This window comes from Cololabis saira, chromosome 12, assembly GCF_033807715.1.
Source record: "Cololabis saira isolate AMF1-May2022 chromosome 12, fColSai1.1, whole genome shotgun sequence".
Classification (NCBI taxonomy): Eukaryota; Metazoa; Chordata; class Actinopteri; order Beloniformes; family Belonidae; genus Cololabis; species Cololabis saira.
In genome coordinates, this window is record NC_084598.1 from 39,832,966 (window position 1) to 39,852,709 (window position 19,744).

General features: G+C 42.1%; 1 protein-coding gene across 3 annotated transcripts in view; it reads right to left on the bottom strand.

Moving 5' to 3' along the window:
• The window catches only part of plxna1a (plexin A1a), a 444,018-nt gene that overhangs the window by 143,288 nt on the left and 280,986 nt on the right, over window positions 1-19,744 (bottom strand). For all 3 annotated transcript variants that reach the window (XM_061736805.1, XM_061736806.1, XM_061736804.1), the window contains exons 10-11: window positions 17,621-17,717; window positions 5,741-5,964 (exon numbers count right to left, since the gene is read on the bottom strand). In XM_061736805.1, the coding sequence (XP_061592789.1) occupies window positions 5,741-5,964; window positions 17,621-17,717 (321 nt within the window). The remainder of the gene's footprint in view (window positions 1-5,740; window positions 5,965-17,620; window positions 17,718-19,744) is intronic.

Here is a 19,744-nt window from a genome sequence, read left to right on the forward strand (position 1 = left end):
GCAGCAGCTTTAAGACTAATCATCTCAGCTTTCATGACAGTGATCTCTTTTTTCAGCTTTGCTACTTCAGGATCAATTTCTGGTTCAGGTGCAGGGTTGGAAACAGGAGTTACAGAGTGTGACATTACTGGATTCTTGACATCATTTCTGCTTTGTAACATGTCCTCTTCCTCCCTTACTTCTTTGAGCAACTCATTGAAAGAAGGAGGTTCTCGCAGCTTGTGAGTCATACGAAGACGAAGAGCAATCATGTCTTGTTGCAGAGCTCCTCTCACGACCTGCTCCATTCTCAAACGATTCATGTCAGATAGCACCAAACCTCCTTTCCTGAAGATGCAGTGCAGCAGTTTATCCAGTCTCAACAGGTAAATAGACAGTTTTTCATCAATATTTTGATAGGTGTGTCTAAATTTCACCAGGAGATCAGATGTACTCTCAGTCGTTCCAAAAGCTGTCTCCAAAGCTTGCATATAGTCATATGAGCTTGCAGTGGGCTTCTGTACTCTCAGGAATCTCACAATATCGGAAGCAGGACCTTTCAAGCTTTCCACTATTCTCTGTTTCTTTGTATTGTCACTGCACTGCCATTCTTCTAGCAAATGCGTCGTCTGCTCTGCCCAGGCATCATACTCTTCCTCCCCACTGGGCGTAGGTTTCACACCAGAGAACATGCGCAGCTTGCGATAACTCTGAGAATCAGCAGATGTGGTGTTACATTTATCCACTAAGGAGCTGATGGCGTGTATCAGTGCAGCGTTCATGTCAAGGGGTGAAGGTTGGATTAAGCCGCTAACATCAGTGAGAGTTTTACCTTGGGTCTTCAGAAATGACATTAGTTTGGCTTGAAACTCTTCATTTCCTGCATGAGCAGTGGGCAATTTAGCAGGCCATGGACCAGCTTCACCAGGAAGTCCAACAACGTCAGGTAGGGTTTGGTTAGTCAAGTCAGCGGAAGTCTTGATCAGTATAAACTGCATTTTAGAATCTACATCAAGACAACGATCGACTATCTCGGACTTCCCAAATACTTTAACCTGACTTAAAGCTCTTAGCAGAACTGCATCTGTGACATCTGGATCAACATCACTCAAAACAACTGCATTTTCAAAGGCCAACTGTTTCCTTTTGCACCAGGCATCAATTTCAACTACTTCCATTTTTTTTTTTTTTTTTTTTTTTTTGTGAATTTTTTTTTTTTTTTTTTTTTTTTCTTTTTTTTTATAATATGAAAAACAGACCAGTTATAACAAAATTAAACAATCCCGGACGAGCCCCCAAAAATGTAACCCTTTTACCACCGGCTCGTGTATTAAAACCCACTTTATGCTGGAAAATTAAGCTTTAACTCTTGTTAGACACTTTATGGTAAAAGTCACATCTCAAATTCTAAATATCAGTCTAGGATACTGTATGATTCTTGCTTCTAAATTACCCTTTAGAGGCTATGAGAAATTACACTAGGCCTTTAAACTCTTATGCAGTACTCTGATAATAAACACAAAACAATTAAAACCAACACAAGATCTCAGTTTTAGAAAATGTATTAACAAGAAACACACATCCAACCAAACTTTTCTCAATAGAAATACAATAGAGAAGTAAAACCCAAAAAAGTACCCCGGGGTATGGTTTTCTTACTTTAGTTCAAACGTCTAAGTTTGATTTGAGTGCACTCTTTTTTAAACTCTCGTTGGCGCGCTTTAGTTGGAGCTCATGAAAATGGTACCTCCATGTGTAGATGAAACAGCAAGACCAAACCGCATCTGATAGATCCCTCGCTCGTCTGGCAGCCTCCGTCTCCGACCACAGCAGCACTCCAGCTTCCCCGGCAGCCAGGACGCGTCCTCCGTCACCCTCGTCGCGGCAGCCTCCGTCTCCGACCACAGCCACGCAGCACTCCGTTTCCCGCAGCAGCAGCGAACTCCGTTCCTGCAGCAGCAGCGAACTCCGTTCCCGCAGCAGCAGCGAACTCCCGTCTCCCGCAGCAGCAGCGTTCTTCCCCAGCGAGGACGGCAGGTGTTCACCCGGCTCCGACCAGCCAACAGAACGTTGTCACCAAACTCAAGCGACCGATGTGAATCCGACCCACAAACTCTGAGCTGGCAGCTCAGCTACAGTTCGCAGTCTTATTCACGGATAACACAGTCCCAGAGTCTCCGCCATTAACACGTTGCTCCTCTCCTTTTTTCTTTCTCCCGTTCCTCTCCGGAAGTGTAAAAAAAAAACCCAAATGTCATGAACTCACGCATGTAACAGAATTACTTTTAACATATTTTTAAACATTCACACCCCATGAAATGATGTTTTTTCGTTTTGTTTTAAGTCAATAATTTTTAAACATAAATTATTATACACTTAAACATCTTATCTGTATGAAATAACCATTCATATAAATTAAATACCACTGATATTTATCAGAGTATTACATATATAAAATATATATGTATATATCGTTCAATTACATCAGTGTAAGTGTAGCATCGACACACGGCTACATTAGTAGGACACCAATCATTTGTTGCTCCAACCAGAATAAAAAACAATCACCCTAATTAATAACCCTAAAACAAAGGTTGGTGATACCGGTAGCTCCACTGGAAGGTGACTGGTTATCATTTCAGGCACGGAAACAGCATCCACACGCTCACAACCACCGGTAGAAAACACAAGCACTGTGTTTCACAGATTTTGCAATGATTGAATGTGAGGCTTTCAAAAGCAAACAAACGTCTCCATGCAGCTGTCTCCAGTGGAAGAGATTGATGTAACAGTGTGTAATCTGTGCCAAGGGCAGGCGCAAGGTCTCCACATGCGAGTGTTTTAATAGCAGCACATTAAACTGGAGCAGCTTTCGTTCTGGGTTCAGGACACGTAGGGCTTTCGTGGCCACGGGGACTTCAACAAAGAGAGCTGATGCAACGGCCTATCAAGATTTAGACGTCTCGGATCTTCACAGGTGACACGCCGCTCCTCACCTGGCGACGAGATGAAGACGCGGCAGTCAAAGGAGCTGCTCTGCTTCTCTTTTCAGGTGATTTAAGAAGTGTTTCCCCGGAGACGGTCGTGAATAGAAAGGTTTCTTCTTCTCGCTGTTGTTGACTGTGGATGTTGTGGCTTTACCCCCCCCCACACCCTGATGTACGTCTGAAGTAACACTGTGTTGCAAAGCCACAACTTTTCAGAGGTTAAAATATATAGGATGAAGAAACAAGTCGTCGTCAGGAGGATAAGATGTCAGCATTTAAGCTTCCAAACATTTGATCGTGATAGATGTTTTTCACGGTTTTCACTTGAGCATCTGATTTAAAGTTTCTGTTTAAAGAAAGAAATTCAAGTAGACAATTTCGTAAGATCTTAACAAAACATCTGACATGTTTTAGACAAAAACACGGAGCGCGAAACTTAACTTTACTCTCATCTGAGTCTGTGATGTCACAACATCATTTACATCTGAACTACTCACGAAACTACACTTTTTTTCAGACCTGTGTAGCCCCCAGCCCCCCCACCAAACAATAAGTAGATTATCACAGGGCTGTGCGATATGGACCAAAAGTCATATCCCGATATTTTCTAGCTGAATGGCGATACTCGATATATATCGATATCTTTTCTGTGCCATAATTGGGGTTTCCCCCAAAGCATTATAGCATAGCATCTCTGTTAGCTTCATTTTTTTCTGAGGCGAACCCTTAAAAAAACAGTCAGTTTTAATACAAAGCCTCGTGCCAAATGTCACACAGGTTCCTTTATTAACAGAGGTCTGCACAATATCAACATGTATAAAACAAATGAAATAAAAATAAACTGCCTGCATATATAGAATAAAAATGCTTCTTGAATAAAATAAAACAAATATCCCTTTCCTGCATAACAATTAAATTAAAATACACTGTGCAATTAATACAATGTAGACAGTAACAGGCAGACTTTTCCACTGAGGTTGACAGTTGTGCAAATAACAAAACATTTGTGCAAATCTCAAATAAAACATTCAAGTCAATTTGTCACAAAATAAGCTATATCAAAATCTTTTTTTTTTTTAAATTGATATAAACGATATTGTCTCGTACCATATCGCGTTTGAAAATATATCGACATATATTAAAATCTTGATATATCGCCCAGCCCTAGATTATCATTCTTCTTCGAAAAACCTAGGACACTGGAAATGTGACGGGGCCAACCTTGACCTCGGTCCGGACTGAGTGGTGATCCTGGTAGGATCCACTAACTCCAAGCCACTTGATGGCATTAGTTCAACTCCAATAAATGAAGAAGAAAGAGCTGGAATGACCCAGTCAACATGTCCTTGGAGGCCTCATCTGGAATAAAACCAGCTTGAAGATTGTAGTGGCCAAATGGCATGGGGATGGGCTGAGGAGGAACAAACTGTCCTGGTTCTACACAGCCAACACCACCAAATACGTCCCTACACATGCAGGGCCACCATGGAACCTGGGGGCAGCCCACTTCCAGCTCACGGGGGGCCACATATAAATGCTGGCTGGGACCAACAGAGAGAACCTGCTGAAATGGTCGCAGCGCTTCAGTTTTCTCTTTGCACGGACTGGCCGGAGATCATCTCCTATATCGACCCCGCCTCCATGCAGCGGTGCCTTCAGGGCCGCGCTGAAGCATCTAACCCCGAGTAGTTTCTGTTCCCGGTAACTAAGACGCATGTTACGTTTGAGGCCCGGTATAACTACTCTGGAACTGATGCCTGACAAGATCTTTAGTTTTCAGTCACCCTAGACACCTGACTGCACATATCAAGCACAAAATAGTTTTTTTTTTCATAATATGTCCCCTTTAAACTTGGTATACGTGAACTATATCCATAAGTTGAGACATTAAGCACATTAAATTAAGTCTGCTTGTATTGCCTCGTTCAAAAACAAATGCTTTACAAGATTTTATCTACAGGTCAATGTCTCTCTCGATTTATCTAACTGAGTATCTCTGCTGTATTTACAGTAAATCGTTTTTTAAGAGGAAACTTAAACTCTATTTAAGAAAGTAATTTCATCTGTTTGGTGTGTTGTGGATATGATTTGTTTTAGATGACGGGTTTGTCTATTATCTATTGTATGTATTGTTTTGGCTTTTATGTTTTGATTTGATTTTGAACTAAAGCTAAATTATAATTCAACATGTTTCACATAACGTTTGTGAAAGAAACATTCATGAAAACCAGCATCAACATCGTGCAGGAGCATCACACGAGTTCAGAAAGCTGCTTTTTAGCCACAACGTCACTATGGGACTGGGTTTCAGGTGGAGGACGGTGTCTACGTCAGCCTCTCAGGGGTCATGCTGCTTTCCATTAGTGTTAAAAAGCAGCAAAACAGTTATGTTACTCAACGCCTAATGAGAAATGCACAAGTCCATTCACCTCTATGGAAAACACTCGGCTACTCAAGCTCTCCGAGTGTGTGAAATCTAGTCAACATTTACTTCTGCTATAAAAAGACGAGCAGAAACAAAGCAAAGCAATAGATATTTCTGACACTGGCTCCTGAACGGAGGCCGACTGCAGCTCTGTTCTTCACACTTCTGTAGAATGTGATAATTAACAAAGAACATCTGCACATGGATGAAAAAAATCACCATAACCGACACTGATATGCTTCAAACACACGCTCGCGTACATGCCGGTGCCAGTGTTGTCGCGGTTGGTGGTTCATCCTGCGTGTAGGGAGTCGTTACCAGACAGATGCAGACCCCCACTCCCACTCACCTTGGTGATCTTGGGGTGGGTGCAGCGGCTGTTCCCAGATGTGGCGTGCATCCATCCCCCGCCGTCCGCCAGCTGCAGGGGCTGATGGGAGTTTCCTCCGCCGGTGCACTCCTGCCGCAGCGAGCACTTCCTGTCCTGGACGCACCAGCCGCACTCGAACCGGGGGTCGGCCTTCAGGCACATCCCGCAGCTGTCCCGCAGAGCCCGGCACTTGTACAGGTGGGCTGCTCGGAGAGATGGAGAGGGGGAGGGAGTCAACGCGGGGGGAAAGTTCAACAACCAAAATTATGACTAAATACTGTATTTGACCCGGTCTTTGTACGTTTTGACCGTATAGAAATGTAATTCTCGTTAGTTGTGTGAAATAAGACCTGGAAACAGACATTGTGGTGTAGAATTGTCAAATTGGTTTAATTCACTGTACGAATTGTTACAGATTACTTTTGTAATACTGTATTTGACCCGGTCTTTGTACGTTTTAACCGTATAGAAACGTAATTCTTGCCATTATAAGAATGAGATGTACCTGCTGTACTCTACTGCCCTTACTCTTTAAAAACCTGTGCTTTTTATTATTTTACTTCATTTTATTTGTTATTTACTGTTTAATTGTGTCTTGCCGCTTTTAATGTTGATGTAAAGCACTTTGAATTACCTTGTGTTGAATTGTGCTACAAATAAACTTGTCTTGCCTAAATATCGTCGTCAACGAACCTTTATCACCTGGGGAAAACGAGACGAGACGCAACGAAAATGTTGATCATGTGATGATAACGATAATTAAATATATAATGCAATATTGTAGATGAAGAAAAAATTAAAAATAAAAAAATAAAAACTATGCTAAGATTTTGTGGTTTGAAGGACAAAACTGTGTCTGGGCGATTATTAACATTTCATAGTGTTTATCTGTTTTTTAAGGCAAAAAATTGTCATTTTCTGGACATTTCAGACTCATATTCAAACCAAATTATGTCTCTCGTAGCTGCATTTCACTCTGTTTTTCTCCTGTAGTGGCAACAAGTTGATGCTTGAAACCATCTTGTAAACCACAAAACCATCATACACACTCACACCTGTCGTTTAATGTCGGCTAACCTAGAACCATCAGTGTCGCCAGACATATTTTACCGGGGAAAATGCCCCAGTATTGATCTGCAATAAAGTTGCTCTCGTCAATGAAAATGATGACTAAATATCGTCATCAACAAACCTTTATCACCTGAGGAAACCGAGACGAGACGCAACGAAAATGCTGGTCATGTGACGATAACGATAATTAAAAATATAATGCAATATCGTAGCCGAATAAAAACGAGACTAAAATGTAGATTACAAAATAAAAACTCTGCTAAAGTGTGTCTTCATTTTCGTTGACCAAAACAAGATGAAATGTTCTACCAAAGATCCTTAATGTCCATGTTTTCAGTAGTTTCCTCTGGTTTAGTTCTGCTGGGTGACGTTAGTCCTCAATCCCAGTCGCTGCAGCGGGGAATCAGATCCAGAAGATGCAGCTGCAGAGTTAGAGGCTGATGCCGTTAACGCAGAGCTCTAAGTTCACGTCCATTAAAAACAAAGTTACATAGAGAAACGTGGGGATCTGATCTGGGGCTGGAGAAGAAGAAGAAGAACCATCTTTGGATCCACTTTCCTACATAGACGTGGAAAAGAAAACCCAATGTGTCGTCGATAAATAAAAAGATGGGGAGAAATACGGAAAAATAAATACGTTGTAAACTCAAATTAGAGTCTTCTGTATCTGGAATGAATGTATTGTTGAGTCTATAAGGTAACAATAATATAATAGTAAGATAACCTTGTTTGAATTGTAAAATGGGTTTGGCTAAATACAATCTTTGACTAAAACTAGACTAAAATGGTCCTGGACAATTCTGACTAAAATGCTCAGACTTTTAGTCGACTGAAACTTGACACGACTAAAAGGAGAATGAACGTGACTAAAACTAATAAAAACTAAAATGATAGCTGGACCCAAAGACTAGACTAAAACTAAAACAGGCTGACAGAAACAACACTACGCCGGTGCGAGTCTGGCCACGTTGGAGATGTTTTTCGGACGACACATGCCACCCATCACTCACAAGTCAAGCGTTTTTAACCAACACTTTTAACTTTTTAATTAAAGAAAAGAAGAAGAAGAAAGTAATCAGGAGAGTGTGAGCGTGAGAGGAGGTAGAGAGGCATGAACGAATGTTAATCAGCCGCACACACCTAAAACCTTCCGAGGGTGATTATTACCGAGGAGGAAACTCTGTTCCCGCCGATAAAAAGAAAGGAAAACATGAACAAGCCACTAGAGGAATATCAGAGAAATTAATTCAACAGGTAATGTCTTCTAACGCCGGCAGGGAATTGATAATGCGTCGTGTCAAAAAAACGAAACGAAAACGCAACTCTGCCGAGTGGAAAAAGTCATTAGAGGAAAAAATAAAAGAATAAATGAAATAGATAATTAATTAATTGAAAGTCAAAACACCTGAGAAGCGGATGGGAGTGGGGGGTTCGAGCTGGGCTTGTTAACAAAACGGCAACAAGGAGTTATGAATATCGAAACGATGCAGGAAGCACTGGGAAACGCCGGCATGCAGGAGTCCGGTTTTGTCATGTGTTAATCAGCATCATTATTATCTCAGCTGATGCTGCACCGTCGGCATCTGCAGGTTTGTTTGCCGTCACGCCGGTTAGAAAGATTGAAAGAGAAGGTGAAAACAGAGAAGGGGAAAAGGAGAGAGCTCTGCGTTAACGGCATCAGCCTCTAACTCTGCAGCTGCATCTTCTGGATCTGATTCCTGCTGCAGCGACTGGGATTGAGGACTAACGTCACCCAGAACTAAACCAGAGAAACTACTGAAAACATGGACATTAAACCAGAGAAACTACTGGAAACATGGACATTAAGGATCTTTGGTAGAACATTTCGTCTGGTTTTAGTCACGTTCTTTCTCCTTTTAGTCGTGTCAACTTTCAGTCGACTAAAAGTCTGAGCATTTTAGTCTTATTTTCGTCAAAATTGTCCAGGACCATTTTAGTCTCGTTTTAGTCAAAGATTGTATTTAGCCAAAACCATTTTACAATTCAAACAAGGTTATCTTATGATTATATTATTGTTACCTTATAGACTCAAGAATACATCCATTCCAGATACAGAAGACTAATTTGAGTTTACAACACATTTATCTTTTTCTTTTTCCACGACACATTGGGTTTTCTTTTCCACGTCTATGTAGGAAAGTGTATCCAAAGATGGTCTCTTCTTCTTCTTCTTCTTTTTCTCCAGCCCCAGAGCAGATCCCTGCGTTTCTCTATGTAACTTTGTTTTTAATTGTCGTGAACCTAGAGCTCTGCGTTAACGGCATCAGCCTCTAACTCTGCAGCTGCATCTTCTGGATCTGATTCCCCGCTGCAGTGACTGGGATTGAGGACTAACGTCACCCAGCAGAACTAAACCAGAGAAACTACTGAAAACATGGACATTAAACCAGAGAAACTACTGAAAACATGGACATTAAGGATCTTTGGTAGAACATTTCGTCTGGTTTTAGTCACGTTCATTCTCCTTTTAGTCGTGTCAACTTTCAGTCGACTAAAAGTCTGAGCATTTTAGTCTTATTTTAGTCAGAATTGACAAGGACCATTTAAATCTCGTTTTAGTCAAAGATTGTATTTAGCCAAAACCATTTTACAATTCAAACAAGGTTATCTTATGATTATATTATTGTTACCTTATAGACTCAAGAATACATTCATTCCAGATACAGAAGACTCTAATTTGAGTTTACAGCATATTTATTTTTCCACATTTTTCCCCATCTTTTTCTTTTTCCACGACACATTGGGTTTTCTTTTCCACGTCTATGTAGGAAAGTGTATCTAAAGATGGTTCTTCTTCTTCTTCTCCAACCCCAGAGAAGATCCCCGCGTTTCTCTATGTAACTTTGTCTTTAATTGACGTGAACCTAGAGCTCTGCGTTAACGGCATCAGCCTCTAACTCTGCAGCTGATTCTGGATCTGATTCCCCGCTGCAGCGACTGGGATTGAGGACTAACGTCACCCAGCAGAACTAAACCAGAGAAACTACTGAAAACATGGACATTAAACCAGAGGAAACTATTGAAAACATGGAGATTAAGGATCTTTGGTAGAACATTTCGTCTAGTCTCAGTCAACGAAAATGAAGACACATTTTAGCAGAGTTTTTATTTTGTAATCTACATTTTAGTAGTCTCGTATTTATTCCTCTACGATATTGCATTATATATTTAAGTATCGTTATCGTCACATGAACAGCATTTTCGTTGCGTCTCGTCTCGTTTTCCTTAGGTGATAAAGGTTTGTTGACGACGATATTTAGTCATAATTTTCGTTGACGAAAGCAACTTTACTGCAGATCAATATTGGGGCATTTTCCCCGGTAAAATATGTCTGGCAACACTGATGGTTCTAGGTTAGCCGACATTAATCCACAGGTGTGAGCATGTGTGGTAGTTATGAATATCGAGACGAAGCAGGAAGCAGCAGGAAACGCCGGCATGCAGGAGTCCGGTTTTGTCATCTGTTAATCAGCATCATTATTATCTCGGCTGATGCTGCACCGTCGGCATCTGTAGGTTTATTTGCTGTCACGCCGGTTAGAAAGATTGAAGGGGAAGGTGAAAACAGAGAAGGGGAAAAGGAGAGAGAATCTCCTCCCTCCATCCCTCCCTCGCTCCTCCGGCAGGCAGGCGGAGGCCGGACTTCAAAGCTTCTCTCGCATCCGTCTGCCCCTCCGATCGGCCTAATCTGATTAGCTACAGCTCGGCTTAAAAGTAGCATGACGCTAATTAATCTGAACCAAATGAATGATTTAATTAACATTAACATCTCCACTTTACGCCGGGGCAAAGCCGGGGCAAAGCCGGGCCAGCGCCGAGCGGCTCTGCCTCAGACGGATAATGCAGCGACGGTTCAGGGAGAAGAAAGCCGGGGATGGAGCGGGGAGGGATTAATGAAGGATGGAGAGAAAGGAGGGGGGGTCTTTAGGAGATTTGGGCGAGCCAAAGCCGTTTCATCATAATGCACGTTTTCAGAGAGCATTAGACCTTCGACATGATGCATGACTCTGGATGTCTGTAGTCACAACACGGGAGGGGGAAGCAGAAGTTAATCTGCTGATTTCTTGACAGGATTGATCGTCTACACTACAGCCACGACCTCGGAGAAGTGTGTGACCTGCTCCGACCACGACTCGGCTGGCGGGTCAGGCGGCACGTCCTGCCCTCTTAGAGTCGGTGCAAACATGGCTGAAGTTTATGGTTCACTCTCACCAACACGGGCTACGAGGAGGTTCCCCCGCCGTCTCGAGAAAACCTACGAAGACTCACGCTCACAAGCTCCAAGCTGCTTTCCTGAGTTTAGTTCTCCGAGTCTCTGTCTTGTTTTACTTTTATCTCCTGTTTTATTTTGAAAAACCTTCCTCTGGTGTTTGTTCTCCCTGGTTGTAATCGTCTACACAGCCGTGTCTCATTATTTTTTGAGTGTTTGTCAGAATTTGTAGTGTGTTTTGTGTCAGTCGTCCATTGCTGGTTTCTTGCCTTCTGTCCTTTTTCACAGTTTTTAAAATGATTAATTATTATATTTTTTAAATATTATATATACATTTTTAATATTATATATATATTTTAACATTTTTATTATATATTGTATGTTCTTATTATTTATAATAATAATTAATATTATTATTATGATTATTATTTTCATTATTGCTACTTTACTTTACTTTACTTTTAGTTTTTAATTATTTTGGTTATTCCTGCAAAAAATTGAGATAATTCATAGTAAAAGGACTCTCTTTTTGTACCCTGGTCTCCAGGTACTCCTGCATTTAGGTCATCAACAACTTTTCAGGACACTTAATTATGGTCTGGGAGATTATAACATCATATTGACATGTAATCTCACAACCAATAGGCTGATTGTGATCCTCCATTATCACTTCTTAATAGTCCACTGTTACAATATCCATGAAGTTGGTTAAATAAAGTTATAGGGGATTAGCGAGGTAGCTATTTTTTATTCTATTTTTTGCATATTAATATTTTCTTGGGTACATCTCAGACCCTACAGACCTCACTGAGAAACGGTCAAGTCCATTACATAGCTATTATAAAAAGACTAAGGACGGGTGGTTTGTTTGCAAGGGGAAGCTAATCCCATCTAAAAGAGCCTGGAAATAAATCTGAGGTTTGGCAAACCCATCTGAACAGACCACAAGGGACAGATACCCCTTCTCCACCAAACCGGTTCCAGTGCTGGTTCTGGTCGTTCAACTTGCAAACCAGCTGAGAACCGGTTTGTTTTTCCACAGCTCGGGGGCTAAAGGGAGCCACGTCATTACATCTCTGCAAACGTCAGTTACGTTGCTGCGTTTGCGTTGCCTCGAAAATTGAAGCAACAACAACGTATTTGCTCTAATACGGACCTGCCCAACAAAGAGTTGGTGCTACCCTGGAACCAGTTTTTCTGGCCCGGAGCCAGTTCTATATCAGTGAAAACAGAAAGACTGGTTCCAAACTCAGCACTGGCCCAGAACCAGAACCAGCCGTGGAACCAGTTTGGTGGAAAAGGGGTAAGAGAGACCAAAGTTGAGTCGTTTGTCCAGCATGTTTGGAAAGAACTGAAGACAGCACTTCAGTTTGAACACTGGTAAAGCACGGTGGTGGAGGGGGAGTGGTTTGGGGCTGTTTAGCAGCCACAAGACCATGACCTCCATTTGTCTGAAGCACACCAGCAAATCTCGAGCAGGATCAAGGTTAAAGACCGGCTTTGAGAGAGTCCAGACCTCATCCTGAGGTGACGGATCCTTAAGAGAGCTGCGCGAAAGGGAGACGCCCAAAAACCTTGATGAATTGAAGCTGTACCGTAAAGACAAATGAGTCAAGAAATTCCTCATACAGGAAACGACTAGGTGGATCTACAAGGTACTGAATCAGGGGGAACAAGGGTGCTTGAGTGCAAGCTAGGCTTGAGTTATGGTTCTGCGTCAAAACGACGCCGTGCCTGCGGCGTGTGGTACGCATCGACGGAGACCACACGCCATCACTGACATGCACCTCCTGAAAATTGTAACTACACGTCAAGGCGACGCAGACCACACGCAGACCGAGAGGGCTGTGATTGGTTCGCTTGGAAGCAACACATTTCCAGTTTCCGGTTTGAAGTAGTCGTGAACTTTCAGTGCTCTTTTCTTCGTGTATGTGTGATTTTTTTTTGTTTTGGTTTTTTGCACAATAGTTGTCCTTAACTCTTTGATTCACTGTGACCGGAAAAAGTTGGATAAACCATTCAGGAAAAGATTGCAAATTAGCGGTCACGGGGGGTACTGCACTGCAGAGAAATGGAGTGACAGAGAAGTCCGAAGGGTTCACGACAGCGTCACCGCGTCACGGTGACGGTGTGTGCTCTGCGTTGGGTTGACGCAGAACCATAATTCAGGCTTTAGGCTGAGAGCCCTGACTAAACTAAACTACAGACAGTTTCACCGAATGATTCGGCACCGATGTTGTTGGACCAGCCCCGTCTTTGGGGCTGATGGGGTCTTATGTTCTGATAGTTGCATCCTCTGCCAGCACAGACCCAAACGTATCAGTGCAGCGCTGCTGACCTTTAACTGCTGAGGCTGGAGTTCAGATGATTCTGCTGCCGAGTTGATGTCAGTTGTGTTTAAAAACAACCATGATCTGGCTTTACGCCCCCCCCCTAAACAAAAACCATCCACCTCCACTAAATCTGGCATCTTAAGCCACACACCCACACGTGAGTTTGCCTTTCAGATCGAATTAAATTGTGAAGGGATTTAAATGTCAAGCTCCTCGTGTGATCTTGTGTCCCGATGCGCCGCGCGTCGGTGTTCACACGCGGACACCCATGGAGGTAAAACCAGGAGTCGGTAGTTTCATCTGGTCTGCACCCGGCGCGTATACGCGTAGATAAACCAGCAGTAAAACCAGCAGTAAAACCAGGAGACCCTACACGGTTAGGTTATTAGTTGATTATCATTTGATATTTTTGTATATATCCAGACTAAAATGAATCCTTATACTGTAGATTTACACTAATTTGGTACTAAATGGATTTATTAAATTGTTATTAGACTAACATAAAATATAGGATCCATCAGCTTTAAAACATGAAAAGTGATTGTTCAAACGGCTACAATAGTTTTCTGCGATCATGTCTTTCTACGGAAATCCTAAAAAGTGATGTATTCAGGACACGACCAGGTCCAACAATTAGGATTAAAAGGGGTTACTATTTTTTTTTGTGTGTGTTTATGTGTAAAACGTTGAATATGTTATTGTAGTGGCTTTTGGTATTAATCAAATACAGATAAATAAACAAACTTTTTCATCATGTAACAATTCAGACAAAACTTGGTGTGATTTAGTCAGTTCTTTCATTCTTTCATGAATCCATCCTTCTTTACAACGTTGCTTCAGTTCATTGAGGTTTGTGCGTGTTTTCTTTTGAACAGCTCCTGCCGCAGCATTTACTACCAGATTGTTTGGAAAAATTAGTTTTTTTCCTTATTGAGAGACAAATGTTCTCTAAGGTTATTGCTGATGTCTTTTCCTACTGACATTGTGTTAACACAGCTCAATACAAAGACGTGTTGTTATAAAAGCTGCTGATGAGCAGTAACTTACCCTCGTAGATCTTATGAGAGCAATCAGGGGGTACTTATTGTTGCCCGCAGGATTTTTGTTTGGCTTCATTTTTGTTAAATAAATAAGGACATGGTATGAAAAAGAAAGGTTATGCGTACATGTTTTAAACTTGTTTGTGGTTTTAGCTGATGAATAGATTACATTTATTGTGGCTCCGAAATAACAAAAAAACAACCAAAAGTCAGAAGGTAGGAATTAAAAGATACTAACTTGTACATAACAGGACTGTTCAGGAAGTTTAATAAGAGAGAAAGTTTGAATTCAACCATAAAAGTTAAATGTAGCTGACATTAATGTTGATTTTGTCAGTCTGTTTCAATTTTAGTTTTAGTCTAGTCTTTGGGTCAAGCTATCATTTTAGTTTTTATTAGTTTTAGTCACGTTCATTCTCCTTTTAGTCGTGTCAAGTTTCAGTCGACTAAAAGTCCGAGCATTTTAGTTTTGGGATTCAAAGCAGGTTCTCGTATTATTACATTATTGTTACCTTATAGACTCAAGGATACATTGATTCCAGATACAGAAGACTCTAATTTGAGTTTACAACATATTTATTTTTCCGCATTTCTTCCCATCTTTTTCTTTTTCGACGACACATTGGGTTTTCTTTTCCACGTCTATGTAGGAAAGTGGATCCAAATATGGATCTTCTTTTTCTATCAGCCACAGAGCAGATCCCCGCGTTTCTCTATGTAACTTTGTTTTTAATTGACGTTAACTAGAGCTCTGCGTTAACGGCATCAGCCTCTAACTCTGCAGCTGCATCTTCTGGATCTGATTCCCCGCTGCAGCGACTGGGATTGAGGACTAACGTCACCCAGCAGAACTAAACCAGAGAAACTACTGAAAACATGGACATTAAACCAGAGAAACTACTGAAAACATGGACATTAAACCAGAGAAACTACTGAAAACATGGACATTAAACCAGAGAAACTACTGAAAACATGGACATTAAACCAGAGAAACTACTGAAAACATGGACATTAAAGATCTTTGGTAAAACATTTCGTCTCGTTTTGGTCAACGAAAATGAAGACACATTTTAGCAGAGTTTTTATTTTGTAATCTACATTTTAGTCTGGTTTTTATTCCTCTACGATATTGCATTATATATTTAATTATCGTTATCGTCACATGACCAGCATTTTCATTGCGTCTCGCCTCATTTTCCTCAGGTGATAAGGGTTCGTTGACGACGATATTTAGTCATAATTTTCGATGACGAAAGCAACTTTAGCTGTCATGCAAATACTTTCTAAGCAACCTGCAGGACTTTTTATCTGGCACCAATAAAGACGAGGTCAGCTATGAAGAAATGATCAGAGATGAATGTGCAACGTGTTATTTCAGCATTAAGATGAAAAAGACGGGAAAAGCAGAAGACGACGCATTAGGAACGGTTGGTTAATCCGACTCCACACGTTTCGGGCGCGCTTCAGAGCAGGACTTGCATTATCTGGCGTAATGAAACGTCTAAAATCATTAGCCTCCACCACCCAGTACATTACACTTGATGAAGAATTTAGGACGGGTAATTGTTTTCCACGTTATGAACAAATAATGATCAAAAATAATAAATACCATCCTTCTATGTCACTTTCTGTTCTTCTCTCACAATCCCTGTATTCACATCTTCCCTCCCGCTATAACACGGCACATTTATCAACCTGTCAAGCAGCCATCGCTCTTCCCTTTCTCTTCTGCCCCCCCCCCCGCCATTTGTTTATCCGCTAGTCGAACATCAATCCCTATTAATTTCTGGGTTGGATGTTTGTTTGTTATCACCATCAATCCATCAATCCCTCTGCCCTGCTTTTTATCCCCGAGACACGGAGAGCGGTCTTGGAAACAAATGCTGTGCTTTCACCTCTCCCTGTGACGGGTGAAAATGAAATAAGAGCGTTCTTATGAAAAGGAGGGGGAAAAGAAACACACGTTTGCAGACTATGACTATGTTTCCATGCAATGAACCGGAGTATTAGCAATAACCCGGTTTTGCACGGCCATGTAAACACCAATAACCCCTTTGAATAACCGGAATTTGCTCATATTCCGGTTTTTAAAAACCTGAATATGACCCCTGGGTTACTCCTTTTCTAACCCGAATATTTGGTCATGTATACGCCTAACGGGATATCCCCATCAGAAGGAACATGAATTTGTTTTCTGCGCATGTTCTTTTCGCAAGGAATCTTGGTCTTTTGAGTCCAGGAAGTTCTTATAAAGACGGAGAAACGCAAGACCAGGAGGAGACTAATCACTTCATAAATGTAATGAAGGATATGAACATTATGGCATTTGTAGATGGTAGAAAGTACCGGGATAGCGAGATTTACAAAAAGGTGAGTGAAAAGTTGCTTTGTTGTTTGTTGTTTTAGATTTGGATACAGGAAGAAGAAGCGGAAATGATGGGAATTGCGGCACAACGTTCTCTGTGCGTCGCTGGTTTGATCCAGATATCCCAAATTATTAATTACCATGTAAACAGGGATAACCCTGTTTGCTCACTAGGGATGGGCGGTATGGACTAAAAAATGTATCACGATAATTTCTGGCATTTATCCCAATAATGATAAAAAAAAATACCAATACAAAAACGTCATCAACGGGAATTTATCTTCCTTCCTTCCTTCCTTCCTTCCTTCCTTCCTTCCTTCCTTCCTTCCTTCCTTCCTTCCTTCCTTCCTTCCTTCCTTCCTTCCTTCCTTCCTTCCTTCCTTCCTTCCTTCCTTCCTTCCTTCCTTCCTTCCTTCCTTCCTTCCTTCCTTCCTTCCTTCCTTCCTTCCTTCCTTCCTTCCTTCCTTCCTTCCTTCCTTCCTTCCTTCCTTCCTTCCTTCCTTCCTTCCTTCCTACCTTCCTTCCTTCCTTCCTTCAAAAACGGAATTTATCATTTTTACTGCGAGATGACAAATTCTTACCGTGGGGAATTGTTTTGACGGTTTATCGCGAACGGTAAAACATCGCCCATTCCTATTGCTGACGCATGTAAACAGATTATTACGAATGTTTCAGTAACCCGAATAATGACCTTAACTCGAATTTTGCCTGCAGGTAAACGTAGTCATTCATTGTAGGAACATACACGGGCGTCAATGCACCGAGATTCCACCAAAAAACACAGAGGAAGACTTGGAAATGGAAGAGAAAGTGCTCCACCTTGAATGTTGAAGGGGTTATCGATGACAAAGTTCCCGTTCCACACCACGGAGAGGTCCACCGGCAGGTCGCTGATGTCGGCGCCCTCGTAGTCGTACTGCAACAGAGGAGCAGAGAGAGAGACAAATTGTTGATTTATAATGAATTCAACCCAAATTGGGAATCCTGTGGGATGCGCTCGGATCTGCACGGCGAGTCACCCGAACGGCACATCCATAAATCCAAATCCACCTCGGCGGACACATTTCATAAATACACGGAGAGAAGATGGGTTACAGTCGAACAGGCGTGGAGGAGCGGAAACCCGGATGAGGGGGGGGGTTTACGGGACAGCTAACGGGATGAAAGGGAGGAGGATGAGGAGACGAAAGGAGAGAAAAGGTGTTGAGACGGTCAGAGCCAGGAATCGTACACCGACGTGCGTGAAAGGACTTTAATCATCTAAACATGAGTTAAGTGTGTGGGGGGGTAAGGGTGAGGGAAAGATAAGATGGGAAGCAAAGCAAAATGAAATTGGCATTTCCAATTTGCTCACTGACATACTGGATTTGGGAGATGGGGCTTGACCGTCCCAGACGCACACACACACACACACACACACACACACACACCTGTGTTGAAAAAGAAATCGATTCTCATATCAATTCCTAAAAATCGATTTGTATGTCTAAAAAACGTTTTTTTTCATCATTACATTACAACTTTTGGTATTTTTTTGTTTATGCCTAAAAAAGGAATGTTTTGTTGGACACGAGAATAACTGGTGCCATGTCTTTGCCTTTAAATATGTTTAACGGTATGAAAACATTAAAGTTTTTAGTTATAATTGCATAAATTGTCTATATTTCATTACTTTATATACCGTCTTGACAACTGCGGGATTTGCATGGTTTCAGTTGATCTGTGCTCGGACTTTAGGATACCATTTCAAATCTTTGAAAGTCAGGAGTAGCCCAATCCATGGCCTTCTGCATTGTGTTGTTTCATTTCTGGAAATGTGACAACTAATATTCTTCAGACATTCCGTGGTGCAACTAAAACTATATATATCAATCCATCCATCCATCCATCCATTATTCGCTGCTTATCTGGAACTTGGTCGCGGGGGCAGCAGCCTCAGCAGAGATGTCCAGACTTCCTTCACCCCAGACACTTCCTCCATCTCTTCTTCCATCTCCTCCGGGGGGAGTCCGAGGCGTTCCCAGGCCATCCGAGAGACATAGTCTCTCCAGCGTGTCCTGGGTCTTCCCCGGGGTCTCCTTCCGGTGGGACATGCCTGGAACACCTCCCTAGGGAGGAGGGACATGCCTGGAACACCTCCCTAGGGAGGAGGGACATGCCTGGAACACCTCCCTAGGGAGGAGGGAAATGCCTGGAACACCTCCCTAGGGAGGAGGGACATGCCTGGAACACCTCCCTAGGGAGGCGTCCATCCGATACAGATGCCCAAGCCACCTCAGCTGACTCCTCTCAATGTGAAGGAGCAGCGGCTCGACTCCGAGCTCCTCCCGGGTGACCGAACTCCTCACCCTATCTCTAAGGGAGTCCAGCCACCCTGCGGAGGAAACTCATCTCGGCCGCTTGTATCCGCGATCTTGTCCTTTCGGTCACTACCCAAAGTTCATGACCATAGGTTAGGGTAGGTTCGTAGATTAACCGGTAAATCGAGAGCTTCGCCTTTCAACTCAGCTCCTTCTTCACCAAGACGGTCGACCGATCCGTGTGTCAATCTCCCGCTCCATCGTTCCCTCACTCGTGAACAAGACCCCGAGATACTTGAACTCCTCCACCTAAGCCAGGACTTCTCCATCAAACTATATATAGTGAGGTACAAACCTCAGTGAACCATTAACACATTGTCTGCAAAAGGAACTTTTTTTTGGGGGGGGTGGGGCACAACTACTCTTTATTAACCGTGAAAGTACTTGGAGACCATGTGAGCCAGCACATACTGCTGCATCAGCAGTGGTTTTTACCAAGACTGATCCGATTCTGACCATAAAACACTTCCTGAAATGAGAAATATGAAATCATTAGATATGGTTCAGTGCTCAGGTGCAGACGCCGTAGAAAAAACAAATAAATCGTATTTACTGGGTAACTTCTTGCATACACGCTGTTTCC